Source organism: Nicotiana tomentosiformis, chromosome 8, assembly GCF_000390325.3.
Source record: "Nicotiana tomentosiformis chromosome 8, ASM39032v3, whole genome shotgun sequence".
Taxonomy (NCBI): domain Eukaryota; kingdom Viridiplantae; phylum Streptophyta; class Magnoliopsida; order Solanales; family Solanaceae; genus Nicotiana; species Nicotiana tomentosiformis.
The window spans coordinates 39979794-40001187 of NC_090819.1; the positions used below are offsets into that span (position 1 = coordinate 39979794).

The 21394-nt window shown below is 38.0% G+C and overlaps 1 protein-coding gene across 3 annotated transcripts in view; it reads left to right on the forward strand.

Moving 5' to 3' along the window:
• LOC104101837 (mediator of RNA polymerase II transcription subunit 23) overlaps positions 1–15741 on the forward strand; it is a 65657-nt gene extending 49916 nt beyond the window's left edge. For 2 of the 3 annotated variants that reach the window (XM_070182258.1, XM_070182257.1), the window contains 5 exons: positions 4419–4659; positions 4755–5529; positions 13265–13446; positions 15107–15210; positions 15366–15741. In XM_070182258.1, the coding sequence (XP_070038359.1) occupies positions 4419–4659; positions 4755–5529; positions 13265–13446; positions 15107–15210; positions 15366–15564 (1501 nt within the window). In that variant the 3' untranslated portion in view covers positions 15565–15741. The remainder of the gene's footprint in view (positions 1–4418; positions 4660–4754; positions 5530–13264; positions 13447–15106; positions 15211–15365) is intronic. The other variant, XM_070182259.1, reaches the window with a different exon arrangement.
• Positions 15742–21394: the final 5653 nt, after the last annotated feature.

The following is a 21394-nucleotide window of genomic DNA, read 5'->3' on the forward strand; positions in this document are numbered from 1 at the left end:
TATGTCGAATGTTTATCCAGATCTTCTATAAGCATATGTTTTGTGTTTGTAAGGCTTCATTTGTTTGCACTTAATGAGGGTCTGAATCTTAATCATTCTGATCTCAGACATTAATTACGTTTTTTTTAAAGTCTGGATCTTAATTATTCAGATCTTAATTATTAAGTGTGTTTGTTTTTCTTTATTTCACAATCACTTAATGGATGTGAATGATAAAGATCTATAACAAAGACTTAATTTCATGAAGATGTTATCATTCACATTCACTACTAACCGCTGCCACCACCCACCATTATCACCTACCACCATGCAATCCACCACCACCATACAGTTGCAAATAAGACAAGTGTATGACTACACATTAACATTAAAGCTCAACATGGCAAACAATCCTTTATGCCCAGGTCAACAAGTCATAACCTTAAACAAGCTCCTAAGTCATAATTATGAATTATCACGTAGTTATGGAATCAACGAAATATGGATAATAAGCTCACATAGTCCAAACAAGGCATAATCATAAGTCAATCTCTACTGGATAAGGTCATAACTTAGCTACGCATATACGCTCGTCAGTTCGCATATGCGTGGCTCCTAAATCAAGCAACATGCAGCAAATAGATCACTCAGAGAATTCCCTCTTACAAGAATAGACAAGAGACTTACCTTATCCCGGCAAGCTTAAATCAACCAACAACCGCCTTTCCTTTCGAAAACCAGCACCAAACGACTCGAATCTAGTCAAATATAACTCAATAACGTCAAACAAAGCTATAGGAATCAAATCCAAACAATAAAGCTTCAATTTTTAATCAAATCCCCAAAAATCAACAAAAGTCAACTCGGGCCTACATAGTCTAAATCTAAGTCAAGGGGTAGATCCCGACTACCTATAATTCCACGAGTCCAAATATGTGATTATTTTCCAAAACCGAGTCCAAATCCACCCTCAAATCCCCAAAATTCTGCCTCGCAAGTTGTAGACAAAAACCCTAATTTTCTCTTCAAAATTCCATGATTAAAGTGTATAATTCCACAAGGATTCAAGATATATAATCAAATTCAAGTGAAAATTACTTACCCACAAATTAGTGATGAAAATATCCTAAAAAATCGCCTCTTACCGAGTTCCAAAACTCAAAATAATGAAAAAATGAGCTAACTCTCGAAAATATAAAGTCTGCCAAGGGTCTCGTATCTACGGAACAAAGGGCCGCTTCTGCGACATATCGATCGCATCTGCGATCCCCACTTACAAAGCCCCCCATCGTATCAGCGGAGAAACTGTCACATTTGCGGCTCCGCAGATGCGACCAGAAATGCAAACCTGAGCCAGCCCAATCTCGCACCTCCGCACGAACCCCCACTTCTTTGAAGCCTGGCCAATGCATCGCTTCTGCAACCTCGCACCTGCGCGAAAACCATCGCAGGTGCAACACACCAGTACTAGATCTGCTAAATCACTTTCAAATGGTCCGAAACCAATTCGAAACACACCCGAGCCCCTCGGCCCCCTATCCAACCATACCAACAAGTCCGAATACCTTATCCAAACTTATCTAAATGCTCAAAACACTACAACTAACATCGAAACCAAGAATCGACGATCAAAATCTATCTCTTAGCTTCCAAACTTTCCTACTTAACCAAACACGTCCAAATCATGCCTAAACCTTCTGGATTTCAACCAAATTTTGCACCCAAGTTCCAATCAACTAAAAGAACCTATCCAAGTTCCGAAACACCAATCGAAGCCCGATAACATTAAAGTCAACTCTTGGTCAAACCCATGAACTCTCCAAACTTTCAAATTGTCAACTTTCGACAAATAGAGCTAAAACCTTCTAGGAACCTCCGAATCCAAATCTGAACACACGCCCAAGTCCAATATCATCATACAAACTTGTTGAAAGTTGAAACCATCAAATCCCGATTCCGAGGTCATTTACTCAAAAGTCAAACCTTGGTCAACCCTTCAAACTTAAAGCTTCCAAATTGAGATTCACTCTTCCTAATCAACTCCGAACCTCTCGAAAATCAAAACCAACTATACATGCAAGTCATAATGCATCATATGAAGCTACTCAAGGACTCGAACCACCGAACGAAATGTTAAAAAGCTCAAAACGACCGGTCGGGTCGTCACATATATTTACTTGTCATGAAGTATTCCTGATGCTGATTTAGATAGATTTAATGATTCTCCTGATCGAATTAAAACTACGTTGCCTTTCCAGCCTCAGAATTCAACTTCTTCTGTTCGATGTATTATACCTGCATTGAGATAACCAAGAGAATAACCTACTTTTCTTGTCTGAATTGGTATGTAACTAGTCGAAAAATTTATAATAACAATGTTGTTGTCATCGTTGGCAGCTTTCTTTTTGAAAATGGTAACAAATAGTCGTTGGCAGCTTTCTGAGGCTCTAGCTAACTTGGTTGGCCAGTACGACTAGACCCATTAGGCATTTAGCTTGAAGAATCAATTCTATTAAACACTATTTGCTGCAAGTTAGGTCTTTTGAGCACTGATCATTGGAAAATGCTTATTCTGTGTATTAATGCTTATTTTTCGTTGTTTAATATTTTTGGGTGTTGTAGAACTTATAATTGTGTTCTGTCATGACCCAAATTATGGGACTGTAACAGCACTCGATGATCTTACTCCCATTAAGCTAATCACTTTTTGAAATTTAACTCAACTGAAATCTGTAGAACCTGTATATAAGTATATTGAGAACAACTCTAGAATAGGGCAGCGTGGTGCACAAAATATCCCGCGTTCACGCAGAGTCCGGAGAAGGGCCGCACCCCAAGGGATGTGATGTAGCCAGCCTACTCTAATGCAAACATTAGTGGTTGCTTCCGCGGCTCGATCCCATGACCTATAGGTCACATGAGAACAATACCGTTGCTCCAAGGCTCCCCTTCGAGAACAACTCTAGAATACTGAACATAAACAGTAGTTTCAAAAATGAGGGTATAAGGTCTAGCACCCAAACTGGAACATACTAATCTTTGTGGATAAATGCTAAATGCAAAAAAATATATATTTTCTTTATGTGTTCTAAATTTTCTCGTGTTGTCTTCTCATCTTTAAAATTATGAAGGAATACAAATTGTTGTTGGAATGGACATTTCTGACACAGTGATCAGTAAGGAATCTGATTGGGAGGAAGATTGAACATTATGGGAATGTCAAGCTAGTGACAACGGTCTGATCTCAACCCAATAAGTTAGGTATCTCCAATGTCTGATCCAGTGTTGTGAAGAGCGTGAAGCGAGGAAAAGCGACAAGCCCCATTTTGCTGAAGCGAGAAGCGAAGCGTCGCTTTTTTGAAGTGAAGCGGATTTTAAAAAAAAAAATTTAAAATAAATACTGTATAGACAACACATGTAACGAAAATAATAACTTATTAACTACAAAGCAAAAAACAATGGCAGCATTTCGCCGCTATTTTAAACACTGAAATAGTGAAACGAAAAGAAAAAGAAGAAGAAAGGCACATACCTGGGCTTGAACTTGAAAAGTGCTGAAAATGGAAACCCTAGTCGCTGCTTCGCTCTGCTGCTCGATGATGTTTTGAAAAAAGACACAACTTTTTTATTTTTAATGTTGGCAGTCACTTAAAAGACTGAAGCGCTCACTACAGTCGCTTCTCGCTTCAGTCACACTTCTCGCTTTTTTGGCAGAAGCGCACGCTTCTTTTTACATGTTACGCTTCACAACATAGAAGCGACACTGTGGCCGCCTCGCTGCGCTTCGCGCTTTAAGCGCTGAAGCGAGCGCTTTTCACAACACTGGTCTCTGATCCCAACCCGATAAGCTAGGTATCTCTTTAACCTCTATGCAATGGGTGACCGTATCTCAGCTTAGCTTATTAGTACTCTTGGCATCTGCATCTTTGCGACATTCATATGGATGTGTTGAACTTTGCTGGTCCAACATTCACTCATATATAGCGTTGGTCTTATGACTGTTCTATAGAACTTACCTTTCACTTTGGTAGGCATCCTTCTATCATGTTACCCTTGTAGACCTCTCCATTTCAACCATCTGATTTTGATTTTATTTGTATACATCTTCATCTATCATCCCATTCTCCTGGAACAACCATCATAAATATCTGAATTGTTTGCATTTAGGCACTGCAAACCTAATCAACTTCACTGTTCTTCATTTATTTATTTTCCATTTGTTGAAATTTACTGATGATGCAAGTGGCGGTGTTAATTTTATCAGCTCTTTGCTCATCCATGTGTGTGTATGTTGTGTGTGTATATATATATACGCATTGCATCAGCTCTTGTTTGTTATGCTCATAGGTAGTAATATATTGTTTAATTCTCAGATTTTAGATCTCGAGGATACACCTATCAAGTATCAACCTTTTCTTGTTTGATCATTATGGTTTCAGGTATCCCACATTTTTTGATGATATTGCTGCACGCCTGCTTCCGATCATCCCCCTAATCATATATAGACTCATTGAAAATGACGCTATGGATGCAGCTGATAGAGCTCTTCAAGTTTATTCGACCTTCCTTCATTGCTATCCCCTGAACTTTACATTTGTTCGTGATATACTGGCTTATTTCTATGGTCATCTTCCTGGAAAGCTAATACTCCGCATATTAAATATCTTGGATATTAAAAAGGTGATGATGGTTGATGCTTTTGTAACTTACTAATTGCTTTTGCCCTTCTCTTTTAATAATCACTGAATCATTCTTTTTTCCTTTTTTCCTTTCAGATTCCATTTTCCGAGTCATTCCCGCAACATATCAACTCATCAAATGCAGCCATGTGCCCACCATTGGACTACTTTGCTACTCTTTTATTAGGACTGGTGAATCATGTTATTCCTGCTTTAAATAATAGCTCCAAATGTGCAGCAATGGGAGATTTTGCAAATAATTCTACGCGTGCTCCCCATGGCAAGATCCAAGCCACATCACAACCTGGGCCAACTAATTCTTCTGAAGGGCAGAAACCATATTATCAGATGCAAGACCCTGGGACATTCACCCAGCTGACTCTTGAAACAGCTGTAATAGAATTACTTTCTCTACCTGTTTCTCCTTCTCAGATTGTCTCATCTCTTGTTCAAATTGTTGTACACATACAACCAACCCTTGTCCAATCCAGCAATGGGCTACATGGAGCTCCTGGTAGTTCTGGACAAGGCTCTATCTTGCCTACTTCTCCTTCAGGGGGAAGTTCTGATTCTTTGGGTGCAACTAGGACGACTCCATCGGTTTCAGGAATGAATACTTCTAATTTTGTTTCACGTAGTGGTTATACTTGCCAACAGCTGTCTTGCTTGTTGATCCAAGCTTGTGGTCTTCTTTTGGCACAACTTCCTCCGGAGTTTCATGTACAGCTATATGTTGAAGCTGCACGCATAATCAAAGAAAGTTGGTGGCTTACTGATGCAAAAAGATCAGTGGGTGAACTAGAATCTGCTGTTAGCTATGCTCTACTAGACCCCACCTGGGCTGCACAGGACAATACCTCAACAGCCATTGGTACGCTTTCTCAAACTATCTGGAATGGCTTCACCTGTTTGTTTGCTCACTCCCCTTGTCTCTATTGATTGACCTCTATTGACTGGCGGTGTGATCATAAGAAGCCAAAATGTTGATTGGAAAAAGGGGAGAATTGCAATTTTGGTATATGAAGTAATGTGTTATTCCGGTTGTAGTTCCGTATTATTTAACTACACATATTTTGCCTTTAATTGGACAATACGTGCACTTTACTACTTGGAGTTAACGGAAACTAATGGAAGATAGAAAGAACTAGAGAATTTTGATTTAATAACAGAAAAAAAAAAAAAAGAGAACGCAGTAGAACTCGATGACGACTCCACTTCCTCCTCCAACTTCGCACTTGCTGATCCTCTCCAACCTCTTGTTCATCCTCCTACTGCTTTCGCCAGAGAAAACATGCTCAAGTCATTCAAAGTTAATCATGCGCTTCTATTAGAGTGTTACAAAATGAAGGTAATCATCGCCTTTGTCTATTTGTAAATAGTGTTCTGATTTATCAGTAGTTTTATCTATCAAAGTTTGCATGTAATACCGGAACACTTGCGTGAATAAAATTTTGGTGTACATAGAAAAATGAAGATGCAAACCAATTAGGATGCTATACGACTAAAAGCTTGTTCCGACACTATATTAGAAAGTTTAAGATAACATCATCATCTTGGGTGACATACCATTCCGAGGACTCGAGTTTAGCAGAGACATGGAAATGGAAGGAGCACAAAAGCCAGAATATGACCACGACCTCCTGGCCCCTTCCTCGCCACCCTTCTATTTTCCTGTCCACTATAGTTTTCTCATCCCACTACACGACCCCTTGCCCTTGGCTAGAAAGCTAGCCAACAGTATTATGTTCCAGATGACGAGGGAGAAGAGGATAAACAGTGGCAAGGCAGAGTAGGAAGTCGACAGTTATCACATTCTGCTACTGTTTTTCTTTTTAATTTCTCTTTATATTTTCTTGATATTTCAAATATTTATTTTGTTAATTTTTGACTACTCAGCTTTCATCAATTCAGAGATTAAGAGTGCACATGTGATTGAATTAAAGGTCAAATGTCTGTTGTTGAATAGAGTGTTTTAAAAGGCCCCTGTGGCGGGGCACTATCAAAACTCCCTAAGGCTCACGTGTGGGACTTAGTTCTGTGAGGCTTACGCCCCAAACGCTCGACTGTGCGCCCGAAACATGCCTAGCGCTCAACGCCCAAGGCTCGTCTAACAGTTCCTAACACAAATCATGCGGCAAGTTCCCTAATTAGCACTGTCGACACTCAAAATTCTTTAACTGTGAGAAAGCACGGGAGAAAATATATTATTGATATTGGATGATAAATACAATCCAAGAGGTCCCTATTTATAGCTATACACTACAAGGAGATATTACTCCTCTTCCAATGTGGGATAAGACTACACTATACATATCTGTAAACTAACACTCCCCCTAAAGCCGGTGCATACACATCATATGTACCGAGCTTGTTACACATGTAACTAATACGAGAACCAGTAAGAGATTTAGTGAAAATATATGCTAGTTGATCATTCGACTTTACAAACTTTGTAACAAATATCTCCTGAAAGTATTTTTTTCTCTGACAAAGTGACAGTCGATCTCAATGTGTTTAGTCCTCTCATGGAACACCAGATTTAACGCAATATGAAGAGCAGCTTGGTTATCACACACTAGTTCCATCTTGCTGATTTCTCCGAACTTTAACTCCTAGAGCAACTGCTTGACCCAAACTAACTCACACGTCGCCATAGCCATGGCCCGATATTCGGCTTCGGCGCTAGATCGAACAACTACATTCCGTTTCTTGCTCTTCCACGAGACCAAATTACCTCCTACTAGAACACAATATCCAGACGTAGAACATCTATCAAAAGGCGATCCTGCCTAATCAGCATCTGTGTACCTAACAATCTGCTCGTGGCCTCGATCCTCGAATAGTAATCCTTTGCCTGGAGCTGACTTTATATACCGAAGAATGCGAACAACTGCATCCCAGTGACTATCACAGGGAGAATCCATAAACTGACATACAACACTCACCGGAAAAGAAATGTCAGGTCTAGTCACTGTGAGGTAATTCAATTTGCCAACCAACCTCCTATATCTCGTAGGGTCTCTAAGAGGCTCCCCCTGTCAAGGCAGAAGCTTAGCATTCGGATCCATAGAAGAGTCAATAGGTCTGCAACCCATCATTCCAGTCTCCTCAAGAATGTCTAAGGCATACTTCCGCTGTGAAATAACAATACCTGAGCTAGACTGAGCAACCTCAATACCTAGAAAATACTTCAATCTGCCCAGATCCTTAGTCTGGAAGTGCTGAAAGAGATGTTGCTTCAGATTAGTAATACCATCCTGATCATTACCGGTAATAACAATATCATCAACATAAACCACTAGATAAATACACAGATTAGGAGCAGAATGCCGATAAAACAGAGTAATCAGCCTCACTACGAGTCATGCCGAACTCCTGAATAATTGTGCTAAACTTACCAAACCAAGCCCGAGGGGACTGTTTCAAACCATATAGTGACCTGCGCAATCTGCACACACAACCATTAAACTCCCCCTGTGCAACAAAACCAGGTGGTTGCTCCATATAAACTTCTTCCTCAAGATCACCGTGGAGAAAAACATTCTTAATGTCTAACTGATAAAGAGGCCAATGACGTACAACAGCCATGGACAAAAAGAGACGAACAAATGCTACTTTAGCTACGGGAGAGAAAGTATCACTATAATCAAGCCCAAAAATCTGAGTATATCCTTTTGCAACAATACGAGCCTTAAGCCGATCAACTTGGCCATCCGGGCCGACTTTGACTGCATAAACCCAACGACAACCAACAATAGACTTACCTGCAGGAAGAGGAACAAGCTCCCAAGTAGTAGGGTTAACTTGAAATAGTGGAAATATGTAACTCCTGTGAGAAAACTGAAGAAATAGCTTGAAAAACACTGTTTATGGCAGGAAAACAGAACGCTGCTCTGCGCCGAAAACACTGTTCACGCCGGAAACACTGTAGCTCGCCGGAAAATTCCAAAGTTGTCGGAATTTGTCATAACCAGGATGGATAGACTCGGAATTCCTTTGCGAGCAAGCTGTCCTGAAGAAATATTTTCAAAAAATGTCCGGAAAGGTCACTGTTCACGCCGGAAAAATATAAAAGTGGTCGGAATTTGATTTGAATTAGATGGGTAGGCTCGGAATTTTGAGGAGAGCACACTGTCCTGAAGAAGCTTCGCGAAAAAATGGCTGGAACCCTCGCCGGAAAAGTTGTTGCCAGCGCGTGGAGGAGCGTGGCGGCTTTTCTACCAGATAAAGTTTCAGGGGTTGGTCGTCGGAGGGTGATCTACCTCGTGGTGGTGTTGGTTTTAGCACAACACCGACAGAAAGTGACTTTCACTTAGACAAGCCTTAGCTCACCGGAAAAATTGCACGATGACTAAGTTCTTTCTTCCCAGTTAAGGCTGGAATGACGCACAACGATCTTTTCTCACTAATGCTCTGATACCATGTGAGAAAGTACGAGAGAAAATATATTATTGATATGGGATAATAAATACAATACAAGAGGTCCCTATTTATAGCTATACACTACAAGGAGATATTACTCCTCTTCAATGTGGGATAAGACTACACTATACATATCTGTAAACTAACACTAACAAATGAATGATTAAAGTTCTACTCATCTGTAGAAATATGAAGATTGAGAGTAACTCAAAATAATGAGTCATGGTATTGCATATTTACTAATTGAGAAAATCGGGATGATGAATATCATTTGAATATTTCTTCTGAAAATAGATAGTCAAGATTTACATCTTCACTTATTATAGGTCTTCATATCTTAGTTTTATGTCTCTTAAAATTATCAGACTTTTATTATTTTGCTATTTACAAGCAATTTTATATTTACTATTAAGGAATAATATTTTAAATTACATTACTGATAAAGTTTATTGATTATTAACTTTTAGAGAGGTAAACTGTGTAGTTTGATAATATCTTTCAGTAAATTGTAATTTTTTAATTGTTCGAAAGATAAGGCATGATAGTTGATTTTTATCTCATAGTAACTAACACTATTGCATTATTTATATTTATAAGAAAATGCTAGATATTTTCTTAATCCTTTTTGATTTTCTTAAACTTTTAATATACTTTATATACTTTTTGTGCTTATTATACTATTTTATTAATTTATAAATTGAAAAATTTAAAGGTTCATGGGGCTTACGCTCAATGTCTCGGGGCTTATGCTTCGGCTCACGTTAAGTAAAATGCCCCGCTTCACGCCCCCGATTTTTAAAATACTGGTTGAATAATATGGGGACTAAAATTGGAATAATGTAATAATTCATGGACCAATATTGTTATTTTCCCGAAAGAGCAGTAACTGGAATATATCTACATGGGTTTTGCTTACCTTCTATAACTTTTGCTTTCATTTTTTTGCCCTTCCTAAAAACATTACCGTCCTTTTAATACCAGGGGAGTTTTTGTCATTCCAACAAAAATACCGAAAACCCTCATCCTTCACAGCCAGAAAGGCCGTCTGTTTTGTTCTTCTCCATTGGCGAAGTTTTCTTTTTTTCAATTCCCACCGATGAATCACCCTCCCTATTTCTTATTTCTTCATCTTTATTTCTTTCTCCGGTGACTCCTCCTTTCCATTAGTAATTGTACTCATTTTACTTTTCCATTATTAATCCTCAAAACAAAGTAAATGAGAAAGGTCTCAAGACATTTCTACTATAATGTTTTCAGCAGTGTAAATTGCTCCCATCAACGGAGTAATGGTTTGATTATGATTTGATTTTTTTCATGTCCTTTATACTCCATGTGACCAGGAGGTCACGAGTTCAAGCCGTGGAAACAGCCGCTTGCAGAAATGCAGGCTAAGGCTGCGTACTATAGACTCTTGTGGTCCGACCCTTCCCCGGACCCCGCGTATAGCGAGAGCTTAGTGCACCGGGCTGCCCTTTTTTTTTTTCTTTATACTCCATAAAGCTGGACAACAAATCCTAGGAAATATAAGCCTTTCGCAGCAAATATAAATGGAGAAGATCGGGATATAAAGCAAAATTATAAGAAAAAGAAAAGATTCAGGTCCACCCAGTTTGCACTTCGCAGAGACTGGGAAGAGCAAAATGTGAGAGAGAAAGGGGGAAAACCAAATTGGGTAGAAAGACAAAAATATCCATCTCACTTATGCATTGATAACATGCTGTTAGGGGTATTTAAGGAAAACAAAAGATGTATACAATACTAACCTACTACAACTATGTGGTAGGTTAGCAAAACCCTCTATATATATATATACACTCGCGCGCGCGCGAGCACACTCACTCCGTTTTAATTTATGTGAACCTATTTCCTTTTTAATCCGTGCCAAAAAGAATGACCCCTTTCCATATTTGGAAACAATTTACCTTTATGCAATGATTTATAGCCACACAAAATGTATGTGTCTCATTTTACACCACAAGTTCAAAAGTCTCTTTTTTCATGAACTTCGTGCCAAGTCAATTAGGTTCACATAAATTGAATCGGAGGAAGTATGGATGTATGTATGAATATGTATATGTACATATATATATATGGCCAAATACATATGGAAACAATTTACCTTTATGCAATGATTTATAGCCACACAAAATGTATGTGCCTCATTTTACACCACAAGTTCAAAAGTCTCTTTTTTCATGAACTTCGTGCCAAGTCAATTAGGTTCACATAAATTGAATCGGAGGAAGTATGGATGTATGTATGAATATGTATATGTACATATATATATATATGGCCAAATACATAGCCAGCCCCTTAAACTTGTCACTATTTTTCACTTAAACACCTCAGCTGCAGCAGTGACCTATTAGACACTCGAACTATATTGAAACTGTGCCTATTGAGCACCTCATATAAACTCTTCCACAAAAGTTTACCGCATGATTGTCAAGCGCTCAAACATAGCAGACCAACGAATCATTTAATGACATGTGGAAAATAAAGAAAGACAAAATACCCTTCTCCGATTTCTTCATCTCTCCTCCTGCTTCGTCTTCATTGCCCTTCCTTGTTAATATTTTCCTTCCTATGTTAACTAGTTTGGGGAAGTTGTTGATCTTAATCTTGTTAGGGACAGAAATAGGCAATCAAAAGGGGTTCGATTTTCTTGGTTATGAGGATCAGAGAAGCCGAAATCTTGATGTGGGTCTATCTCTATTTCTCTCTCCTTCTTTCTTTCTTTTTTTCTTTTGTTTGGCTATCACTTAGCAATTTGATACTAGATTAGAAGGTAACTTGAATGGCGCTCAAAATTGTGGTCGAATAATACAAAGATGAAAAAGGGGAATGAGTGCTTTCCAAAGGGGTGAATGCATTTGTAGTGCTTAGTGCAAGTTCTCTGATGCTTTAGCAGTATAGCAGTCTTCTTTCTTTTGATTTCATCTGCTTTCATGTTGTTGTAGTTTGAAATATCACTTCTAAATATGGAGAAATTGTATCAGTTGGTCTATGGAAGAGAACTGATGTGCGTTGCTTGCTGTTCAAATGCAACATCTAAAACAATAACAAATGATTCATGTAATTAATGGTGTTAATTAGAAGGAATAATAAAACAAAGGGGGTAAAAAATGGTGGCCGGAACTAATCGGAGATGGAGGAGAAGGAAGATAAGTGTGGAGAGAGAGTAAGATGTTGGATATTTTTTAGTCATCCACCTTTATTTCATTCATTCACGCGCTCAAACTTGGGTGAGATTCACACTTTGTGCCAAGTCAGCATGAGGTGCTCAATAGACAGTTTAAATATAGTTCGAGTGTCTAAAAGGTCACTGCTGCAGTTGAGGAGTTTAAGTGAAAAACTAGTGACAAGTTTAAGGGGCTGGCTATGTATTATATGTATGTATATGTATATGTATATGTATTTATTTATGTAAAGATTCTATTTTGGGATCAAAGTAACAGAAATGCATACTATCCTCTTTTTTTTTTTTTGAATTCTTGAACATGGTAAATTTTCCAGTTAAGGAAAAATGAGACGATCTAAACTGTGAAGTAGGTCAGGCAAAAGGGAATGTATATAATGTTTCTTATTTCTCACCTTTTAATTATAAAAGAGTTGTCAACTAGCTTAAAAACAGGGGATTAAATAATTCCAGTACAGGACGCACTAAAGCCAGCAAGGCGCAGTTGTGGTCATGTCTGCATACCATTGAAATGCTCTTTATTGTTATCAAAATACTTGTATTAGTTTTGGGAGTAACTGATACTCCTTTCCGGTACTAAGCATCCTTCCAGAGTCCTCCTTAATAAGTCAATTCCTAAATTTTCATTATCTATTACTCCTAAAGGCTTTCAATTTGTTATCTTCTCAATAAAAAAAAATAAAGAAATGCTCGAACAAAGTGACTGCTTCTCGCCTCAAGTGACTTGCATTTGAGCGCAAAATCTGAGCACATCATTGAAGCACATTGGGTCGACATGCTGAAGTGCATTAATCCTCGTGTCACTTCAGTGGCTTTAGCGAGAAGTGATCGCTTTTGATAACACTGCATTTGAGATAGTTATGTTTTCTTTCAATCAGTGTTCCTTTTCTTTCTCTAGGTATAACTTAGCTGCTTTTTGCCTTTCTTAACTTTGCTTTCTGTTATGTGAAATTCTAGCCCACTGACATAATTGTTGGTCTTCTAGGTAATGTTGTTGCACTGTTACATGCTTTCTTCTGTAACCTACCACAAGAATGGCTCGAGGGAACTCATCTTATCATTAAGCACCTTAGGCCTGTGACATCTGTTGCGGTATTAAGAATAGCATTTCGTATTATGGGTCCTTTGCTTCCGAGGTTGGCCAATGCTCACACCCTTTTCAGTAAGGTACAAAATCTTTCGAGTTAATGTTCATTTTTCTCTTAATGTGAGATCAGTAAAGGGTTAACTTAGGGGATTTGAATTTGATTTACAGTATTCAGGGAAAACCTAGCTTATTTTATGCTCACATGTCATTCTCCTGCATAATATTCCTTGTTTACTCCCTGTGAAAAGAAAATATGAATGAACGGTGTATACTAAGTTAAGAACGAAGCAAAAGCGTCTTGAGAATTCGAATTATATTATATAGGTTGCTTAAATTTTGCAAGTCGGTGCTTTGATAGGGCCTTGATCGGAAAGCTGAACCTGGGACCTCTTATCGGCCTGCTCAACAATGATCGGCAAATAATGCTTTGGGCGGACGCCACGATCGATGTGGCTGATCCAACCGACCACGCTAGAGCAACCTGCTCTTAGTCGTTATTTCCATTCTTAAAAGCCCATCTCCTCTTGAAGATTAGTCTAGGTCTGATCCTGAATTCCTATATAGGATTTTGATAGTCAGTCACGATGCTCTATAATGGTGGTGTCCGGACTAGCTTGCGTACCTATGTTGCTCGGACTCTCCAAAAGTGTTACCGCACCCGTGTCGGATCCTTCAAAAATGTACTAAATTTGGAGGATCCGACACGCACCCAACAACATTTTTGAAGAGTCCGAGTAACATAGTTGCATACATCTCGACTATTCCACCGGGTACGTATTACCGGCCACCAACACAAGTACCGGGGAATAATAACAGAGAGATAAAACATTGTACATTGCTCATTTCCCTAAAATCTTGGGGTTGGAAGTAAATATACACTGGACACATAGTCGCAAGGCCTGGACACAGATATTAAAGTTTGCTCACATGCACTTAATTTTTATCGAAGTCCATCTCTGCTTAATGTTTAGAAAATTTTTCTCCTTTCTGAACAAGTTTGGTTTTTCCATTAAAAATACTTAGATTTTAAAGGGCATAAAAGTCCATCAACTTTACTGGGTTATTTTCGTCTATCAGCATCAGTTTGGGTCTTCATGTTTATAACAATGTGGATAGAAATATGTATCCATCAAAGGCACTCCAGATCTTTCTTATGTTCTACATTCTCATGGACAAGGGATGATGAAAGTCATAAATATCTCTAGTATGTGAATATGTTCATAATTTATTTTCGATTAATTATTTTGGAACTGGTTTAAGTTAGGAAAGTGAATATACACTGGACACATAGTCGCGAGGCCTGGACACAGATATTAAAGTTTGCTCACATGCACTTAATTTTTATCGAAGTCCATCTCTGCTTAATGTTTAGAAAATTTTTCTCCTTTCTGGACAAGTTTGGTTTTTCCATTAAAAATACTTAGATTTTAAAGGGCATAAAAGTCCATCAACTTTACTGGGTTATTTTCGTCTATCCGCATCAGTTTGGGTCTTCATGTTTATAACAATGTGGATAGAAATATGTATCCATCAAAGTCACTCCAGATCTTTCTTATGTTCTACATTCTCATGGACAAGGGATGATGGAAGTCGTAAATATCTCTAGTATGTGAATATGTTCATAATTTATTTTCGATTAATTATTTTGGAACTGGTTTAAGTTAGGAAAGTGAGCACATTGCTAAAGTCATTTGTGTTTCCATTTCTTTCGCTTCCATCTGTTGGAAAATCATCTTGTAGACACTGTCGCTGCTTTTGAATATTTTGGTGGATGTCTTTGGGAGGAACTCACAGCTATCAACACCTATTGAAGCAACCGAAATCACTGATCTTATTGACTTCCTGTAAGAATCTTTTTCTTCTCCGTGTCTTATCTATAAAAGTTGTAGCTTTCTTTGATGCATTGTTTTTGCATTTTTAATTTATTCTTCAGCAGTTGCAGCCTCCTTTTGCTTCACATGTCACTTTATTGCCATGCTTAAACAATTTATTTCCTCAGGCATCATGTAATTCATTACGAGGGGCAGGGAGGGCCAGTGCAAGCGTCTAGCAAACCTCGATCTGAAATTTTGGCTCTTTTTGGAAGAGCAGCAGAAAATTTGCGTCCAGATGTTCAGCATCTTCTTTCCCACCTCAACACTGATGCAAGAAGTTCTATTTATGCTGCAACTCACCCAAAAATCGTCCAAACTCCTTAATAATTGTTGTTTCATGCTAGCTTCTTTATCAAGTGCTCCTTTATGTAATTCGACAGTGGTGATGTTGAAATGTACATCTTAAAGGTAATGTTGAAATGTATATCTTAAAAAGAAGAGTATTTGATTGCAGGAATTTAATGCAAACTATTTTATGGCATTAAGTTGCTTTTGCAGTTATATCTCATCTCCACTGATATAAATAAAATATAGAACTGTGTACCAAATTTTTGTTTAGGAGCACAAAGTTACTGAAATGTCACCCCTCCAATAATAAGGGTAGGTGTATGTGAAGACTTTTACAATTTTGTACATTACCCACTGATTATATAGGGTTAGGTGGTTGAAGCGTTGCATTAAGTTTTGAACTGATATGCAAATTTCGGTACTATGGTAATGCTTCAAAGGATCTGTTAGACCTTCCACTTTAACCTTATCTCTGCAAAGTGGCCACTTAAACTTGTATCAGTTTGCCAATCCGGTAAATAAACTTATATCTTTTTATTTTAACACCTCAACTTGATGAACTGAATACAAATTAACATATTTGACTGTTGACTATGCTTATGTGGCAACAACGGGTTGATGTGGCCAAAGTGTGTGACAATCACGCTAATAAAGAGCGTTAGAATAGAATTTTGGTGGAAAAAATACTAAAAAGTGGGGAAAAGAAAACATCAATTACAAAAGAAAAGATTAAAAATAATAGAACTAAAAATCTACTCCCTACCCCTATGCCCCTACCCAACCTTTCTTTCCCTTATCCTCCTTTTCCCCCTTTCTTGAATTTTTGGTCTTTCACCCGCCGTGCCATTTCTGTCCACAAACCTCTCCTCTCCAACCTTACTCTTTTAAAAAACCACAACTCCATCAAATCAATACCATTCCATCATCCTCCTTACCATCAGAAAAGATTTTTAAGAAAAAATTCTACAACAACCTCTATTTTCAATCTTGACCATTAAAAATCACCTTAAATTTAATACCACCAGAACCTTCATCGCAGAGGAATAAAATCGGCAAGCACCACCGCAAAAATCAGACCACGACCATCATCATATTTTACCATAAAAGAGGAATCTTATGGCCTAAAACACTTCACCGACGACTACCTATCTCTGTCCACCTCTCTTAGATAACACCCAAATACACCACAAACACTTCTCAAACATCTGAAATTAAATTTATAGAAAAGTAAATTTGTTCTCTGTAGATCGTTCGTCTGGCCAACTCCACTTGAAATATTTGCCACTGTTTGGTGACGGTGTTGATGAACCCACAGATCTCATTTGCATTTATGGTGACCCTTCCCCGCGTTCTTGAAACTGTTATGCCAGTTTGGATACCTCTTCAGCACTATTATTGTATTCAATTTGTGGTTCTCACTGATGGTTGAAGGTTATATCTTAGAAGGTTCACTGTTGCTATGGTGAAGAGGAAGAGATGAAAAGAAAAGAAAAGAAAAGAAAAGAAAAGAAATTTAAAATCTGGTAAATTGTATTTTTTAAAAAGTAGGCCCCACATTTTACACATGTAAGATCACGTTCAATTAGAAGTGTTTATTAGTATTCGGTTCATCAAATTGAGGTGTTAAAATGGAAAATGTGTAAGTTTATTTACCGAGTTGGCAAACTGGTGCATGTTTAAGTGGCCAGGAAGCCATTTTGTCTTGTTTAATAAATAAAAATCAATGTAGAAGTCCTTCTGAATTGACATTTTTGTTGGAATTTGTGGGTATCTCAAAAGGAAGTGTCCCTTATTTTTATCAACTTTCTCTCGTCTTGAAATAGTCAAACTAGCCGTTGGAGCAACACCTATATAAACATGGTCTTTGGAGAGCTAAAGACACAATTTTCTGAAATAACTTTCTGAATCTTCTTGTTCCTCTTATATGCTGGGTTTCTTTATTGAATTTTCTACTAGTTCTGTTCCCATATTAATAACTAGAAGAGCTTGTTGAATTCTGGGGGATATGCTTAATTTATTCTTTATTGTGTAGGTGAAATATCCTTAAGGACAATGTTCTTGACACGCTTCAAGCTTTGATAAATCCTATTTTCCGTAACCAATTTTTTCAACAATCTTAAGGATATTTCTTACACTGTTCTTATGGAGAATATCAAATCTAATAGTTTTGCTACTTGATACTCGAACTTGCAAACACTGAAGAAATACAAATAAACCAACTTTTTCAGTAATTCTGGAATTTTAAGAGTAATAGATGATAAACAAATGGATATTACTATTATTATTATTATTATTATTATTATTATTATTATTATTATTATTATTATTATTATTATTATTATTATTATTAATTGAGTTTATAAACTCTTAAACTGTTCTGCAAGGATTTTCAATGATGGACCATATAATATCCACAATTGCAGAACCAATTCGGGATCTGCTGTTCATACATATTAGAATAAAGCTTTATGAACCAAGAATGCTTTTTATTAGCATTTTCATATATCAAAGCTTTATTAAAGCTTTCCACGTAATCCCAATAATTAAATTTCACTGGGAGTTTTTGCTCAGAATGGGCATATTCCCTTTCCTTGAATGTACTAAGCCCCCATTCATCTGAGGCTAGAATCCTTTTATGATAATTTTAGAGAAATTATAAATTCTCTTTGTATTAGCAGGGTAAAAGTGCTAAAATTCAGCTGAGCCTGTAGATGTTAGGCCCAATTCATAATGCATCCTATACTTATATGTAAAGGTAGCATATGATGTTGTATCAAAGTACCTGGCCATAAGTTGCCAAGGGTTATCCTTCCATTTTAGGTCAGACTGTTTTAAAAGAGTTATTAACTCTTTTTTCTCATTTCGGTTATAAACCTCAATGGCCTCATGACTATCATCTGTCAAGGCCGATGGATATGATGGATTATCATTATTACCTTGTTTGGATTTCATAAAATCCAGGAATTCTTTGTACATCGGGTGTCTAGTATTAATCCCAGATGTTTCTGCTATATTAGCAGCTATTAACTGCTGGTTTCCAATTTGGGCAAAGATATTCCCTCAGCCATAGGAAGGTGTCCTTCCTCATCCTCTTCCCCGAAGAAGCCTATATACGGGTCTCATATCCCGTCATACAAAAATAGAGAGATTATTAATTCAAGTATTCTCTAGTAAGAAAATCAGGGAGTCTATTATCAGTTCCCTTTTTATAAATTATTTCAAAATATAATGGAGCTAACATGGCTTGCCATCTTGCAAACATCTATTTAGAAATATCATGTTTACAATCTTTATTAAAGATAAACTTTGCTTCTTGGCAATCAGTTTTTATTAAAAACTTCTGATTGTATAAATTATTCTGGAACTTTAATACACATTTTACTATGGCAAGGATTTTCTTAGCCACAGTAGCATAATTCTTTTAGAAATTATTCCATTTTCCCAAATAGAATTGAACAAGATATTCTTATTTATTAATTGGATAACATTATTTTAATATTCCACCAAATCCAATATCTGAGGCATCGGTTTCAATTATTTTTGCCCAACTTGGATTAACAAGTGTAAGACATGGAAGATTATTAATGTAATGACCCGACCTGTTGTTTTGCTTTCTAGAACTCCGTCCCCTAAATAAGACTTCCCGTACGTACTTTTACTGTTTTATGACTTACGGAGATGGTCGGTTCGGGATTTAAAAGGGGTTCGGGTTGAAATCGAAACACTTGGTTCCTTAAGGTTGGCTTAAAAGGCCAAGTTTAACTTCGGTCAACATTTTGAGTAAACGACCTCGGAATTAGGATTTGACGGTTTTAATAGGTTCGTATGATGATTTTGGACTTGGGCGTATGTTCGGATCGTGTTTTGGATGACCCGGGAGCATTTCAGCGCCTAATAGTGAAAGTTAGTTCTTGAAGGTTTTAAAAAGTTCTTTAAATTTGGTTTGGAACGGGTTTTGGTGTTATCAAGGTCCAAACTGAATTCCGAGACCGGGAATAGCTCCATAATGTCATTTAAGGCTTGCACGCAAAATTTAGTATCAATCCGAGTAGTCTAAGTACGTTTCGGCACATTTTGAGTGAATAGAAGAACTTGAAGTTCATAAGTTTGATTCAACTGGCTTTGGAATTTGATTCTTATTTTTAATGTTGTTTCATGTGTTCTGAGAGTTCGAGCAAGTCCGCATATTCTAAACTTGTTGGTATATCCGGGCGGGGTCCCGGGGGTCCCGAGTGTCGCTCGGACGAGGCTCGGACCAAATTGGGATCATGGAGCCACAACTGAAGCTCCCAGATCTGTCATAATCGCACTTGCGCTTAGCCAGCCGTAGGTGCGAGCCACGAGCCGCAGAAGCGAGAGATCAAGGGTAGCCCAGGGATCACAGATGCGGAAGATTGGGCGCACCTACGCGACCGCAGGTGCGAGAGCCTTGGTCGCAGGTGCGACTAGGCCCGCAGAAGTGGCCACTTCTGTCCGCAGATGCGGAGACTAGCCAGGTGGGGGAAAAGTGCACCTGGGAGGCATTGCCGCAGGTGCGAGACCGCAGATGCGGCCAAGGCACCGCAGGTGCAGAAGTCGCTAGGCAGTGAGGGTTCATTTAATGCGGACTTAGGCCATTTTTATCACATTTTTATCTCACTCTTGGGCGATTTGAGAGCCTTGAAGGAGGGGATTTCGACCTAGCTTTGTAAGGTAAGTAATTTCTACTTAATGTGAGTTTAATATATAGATTATGGGTAGATCTTAACATAAAAATTTGTAGAATCCATGGGTTTAGATGAAAAACCTAGGTGTTGATTAAAATGGGATTTTACCATGAAAATTCTCACGCCCCAAAACCGAGGAGCGCGACCGGCGCTCAACTGAGTGAACCCGATCGAGCAAGCCTGTTAGATTTTATTCTACCCAAACTCATCCATGAATAGAGATAATACATATTATTATTAATTAGACGAAAATGTGTTCATGTCTACAATACCAATTCATTTCCAATAGTTTTATCATTTTTAAAGTCTCAAATGGACAGGTAATACATCCACAACATAACATAGTTTGTCTTTCTCCAACACCAATACACAACCCACATTATGTCTACGGAGCCTCTATAGATAAAGAAGAGTACAATGATAATGTCGGCAATAAGGCTCCGGCTATACCTCAAACCGAATACACAAATTACAAAAGATACATGATCCCGGGATGAAGTGGGGCTCACCAAGTTAGCTGGGAAGAAAGTCCACTGCTATTACTGATCAATATCTCCTGCTGTGGAAGCACTTGCATCCATTGAAAGATACAACACCCCTGGCAAAAGGGACGTTAGTACCGTCGAATAGCACTAGTATATATAACTAAACATTCTCTCAATAGAATGACAAATAATACAAACAAGAGTATCATAATGTCAATGAAAGCCTTAATCAACATCAAACCTTAATTTAGGATCAAGACAGTATTCAAATTAATTTCCATATCTCACATTGGGAGATTTTTAGTATTGATATACCATTGTCCACAATGCCAGTACCATAATTCACCATACTAATACCGCTATTCACAATACCATTATTCACAAAACCAGTACCACCGTACTCTTAACACGGAGTCCGATCACGACCCGATCGGCTAGGCTATCTCAGTAGAGATATCAACCACAATTTCTCTAAATATCAATACCACTGTCTTTAACACGGAGTTCGATCACAACCCGATCGGCTAGGCTATCCATTAGGGACATCGACCACAATCACAATTTCGATTACAATTTCCAGCACAATCACCACCATGTGTGCGACATGGTGTCCGATCACGACCCGACCGGCTAGGCTGTCTTATTTGAGACATCAACCTTTTTATATAAATCATC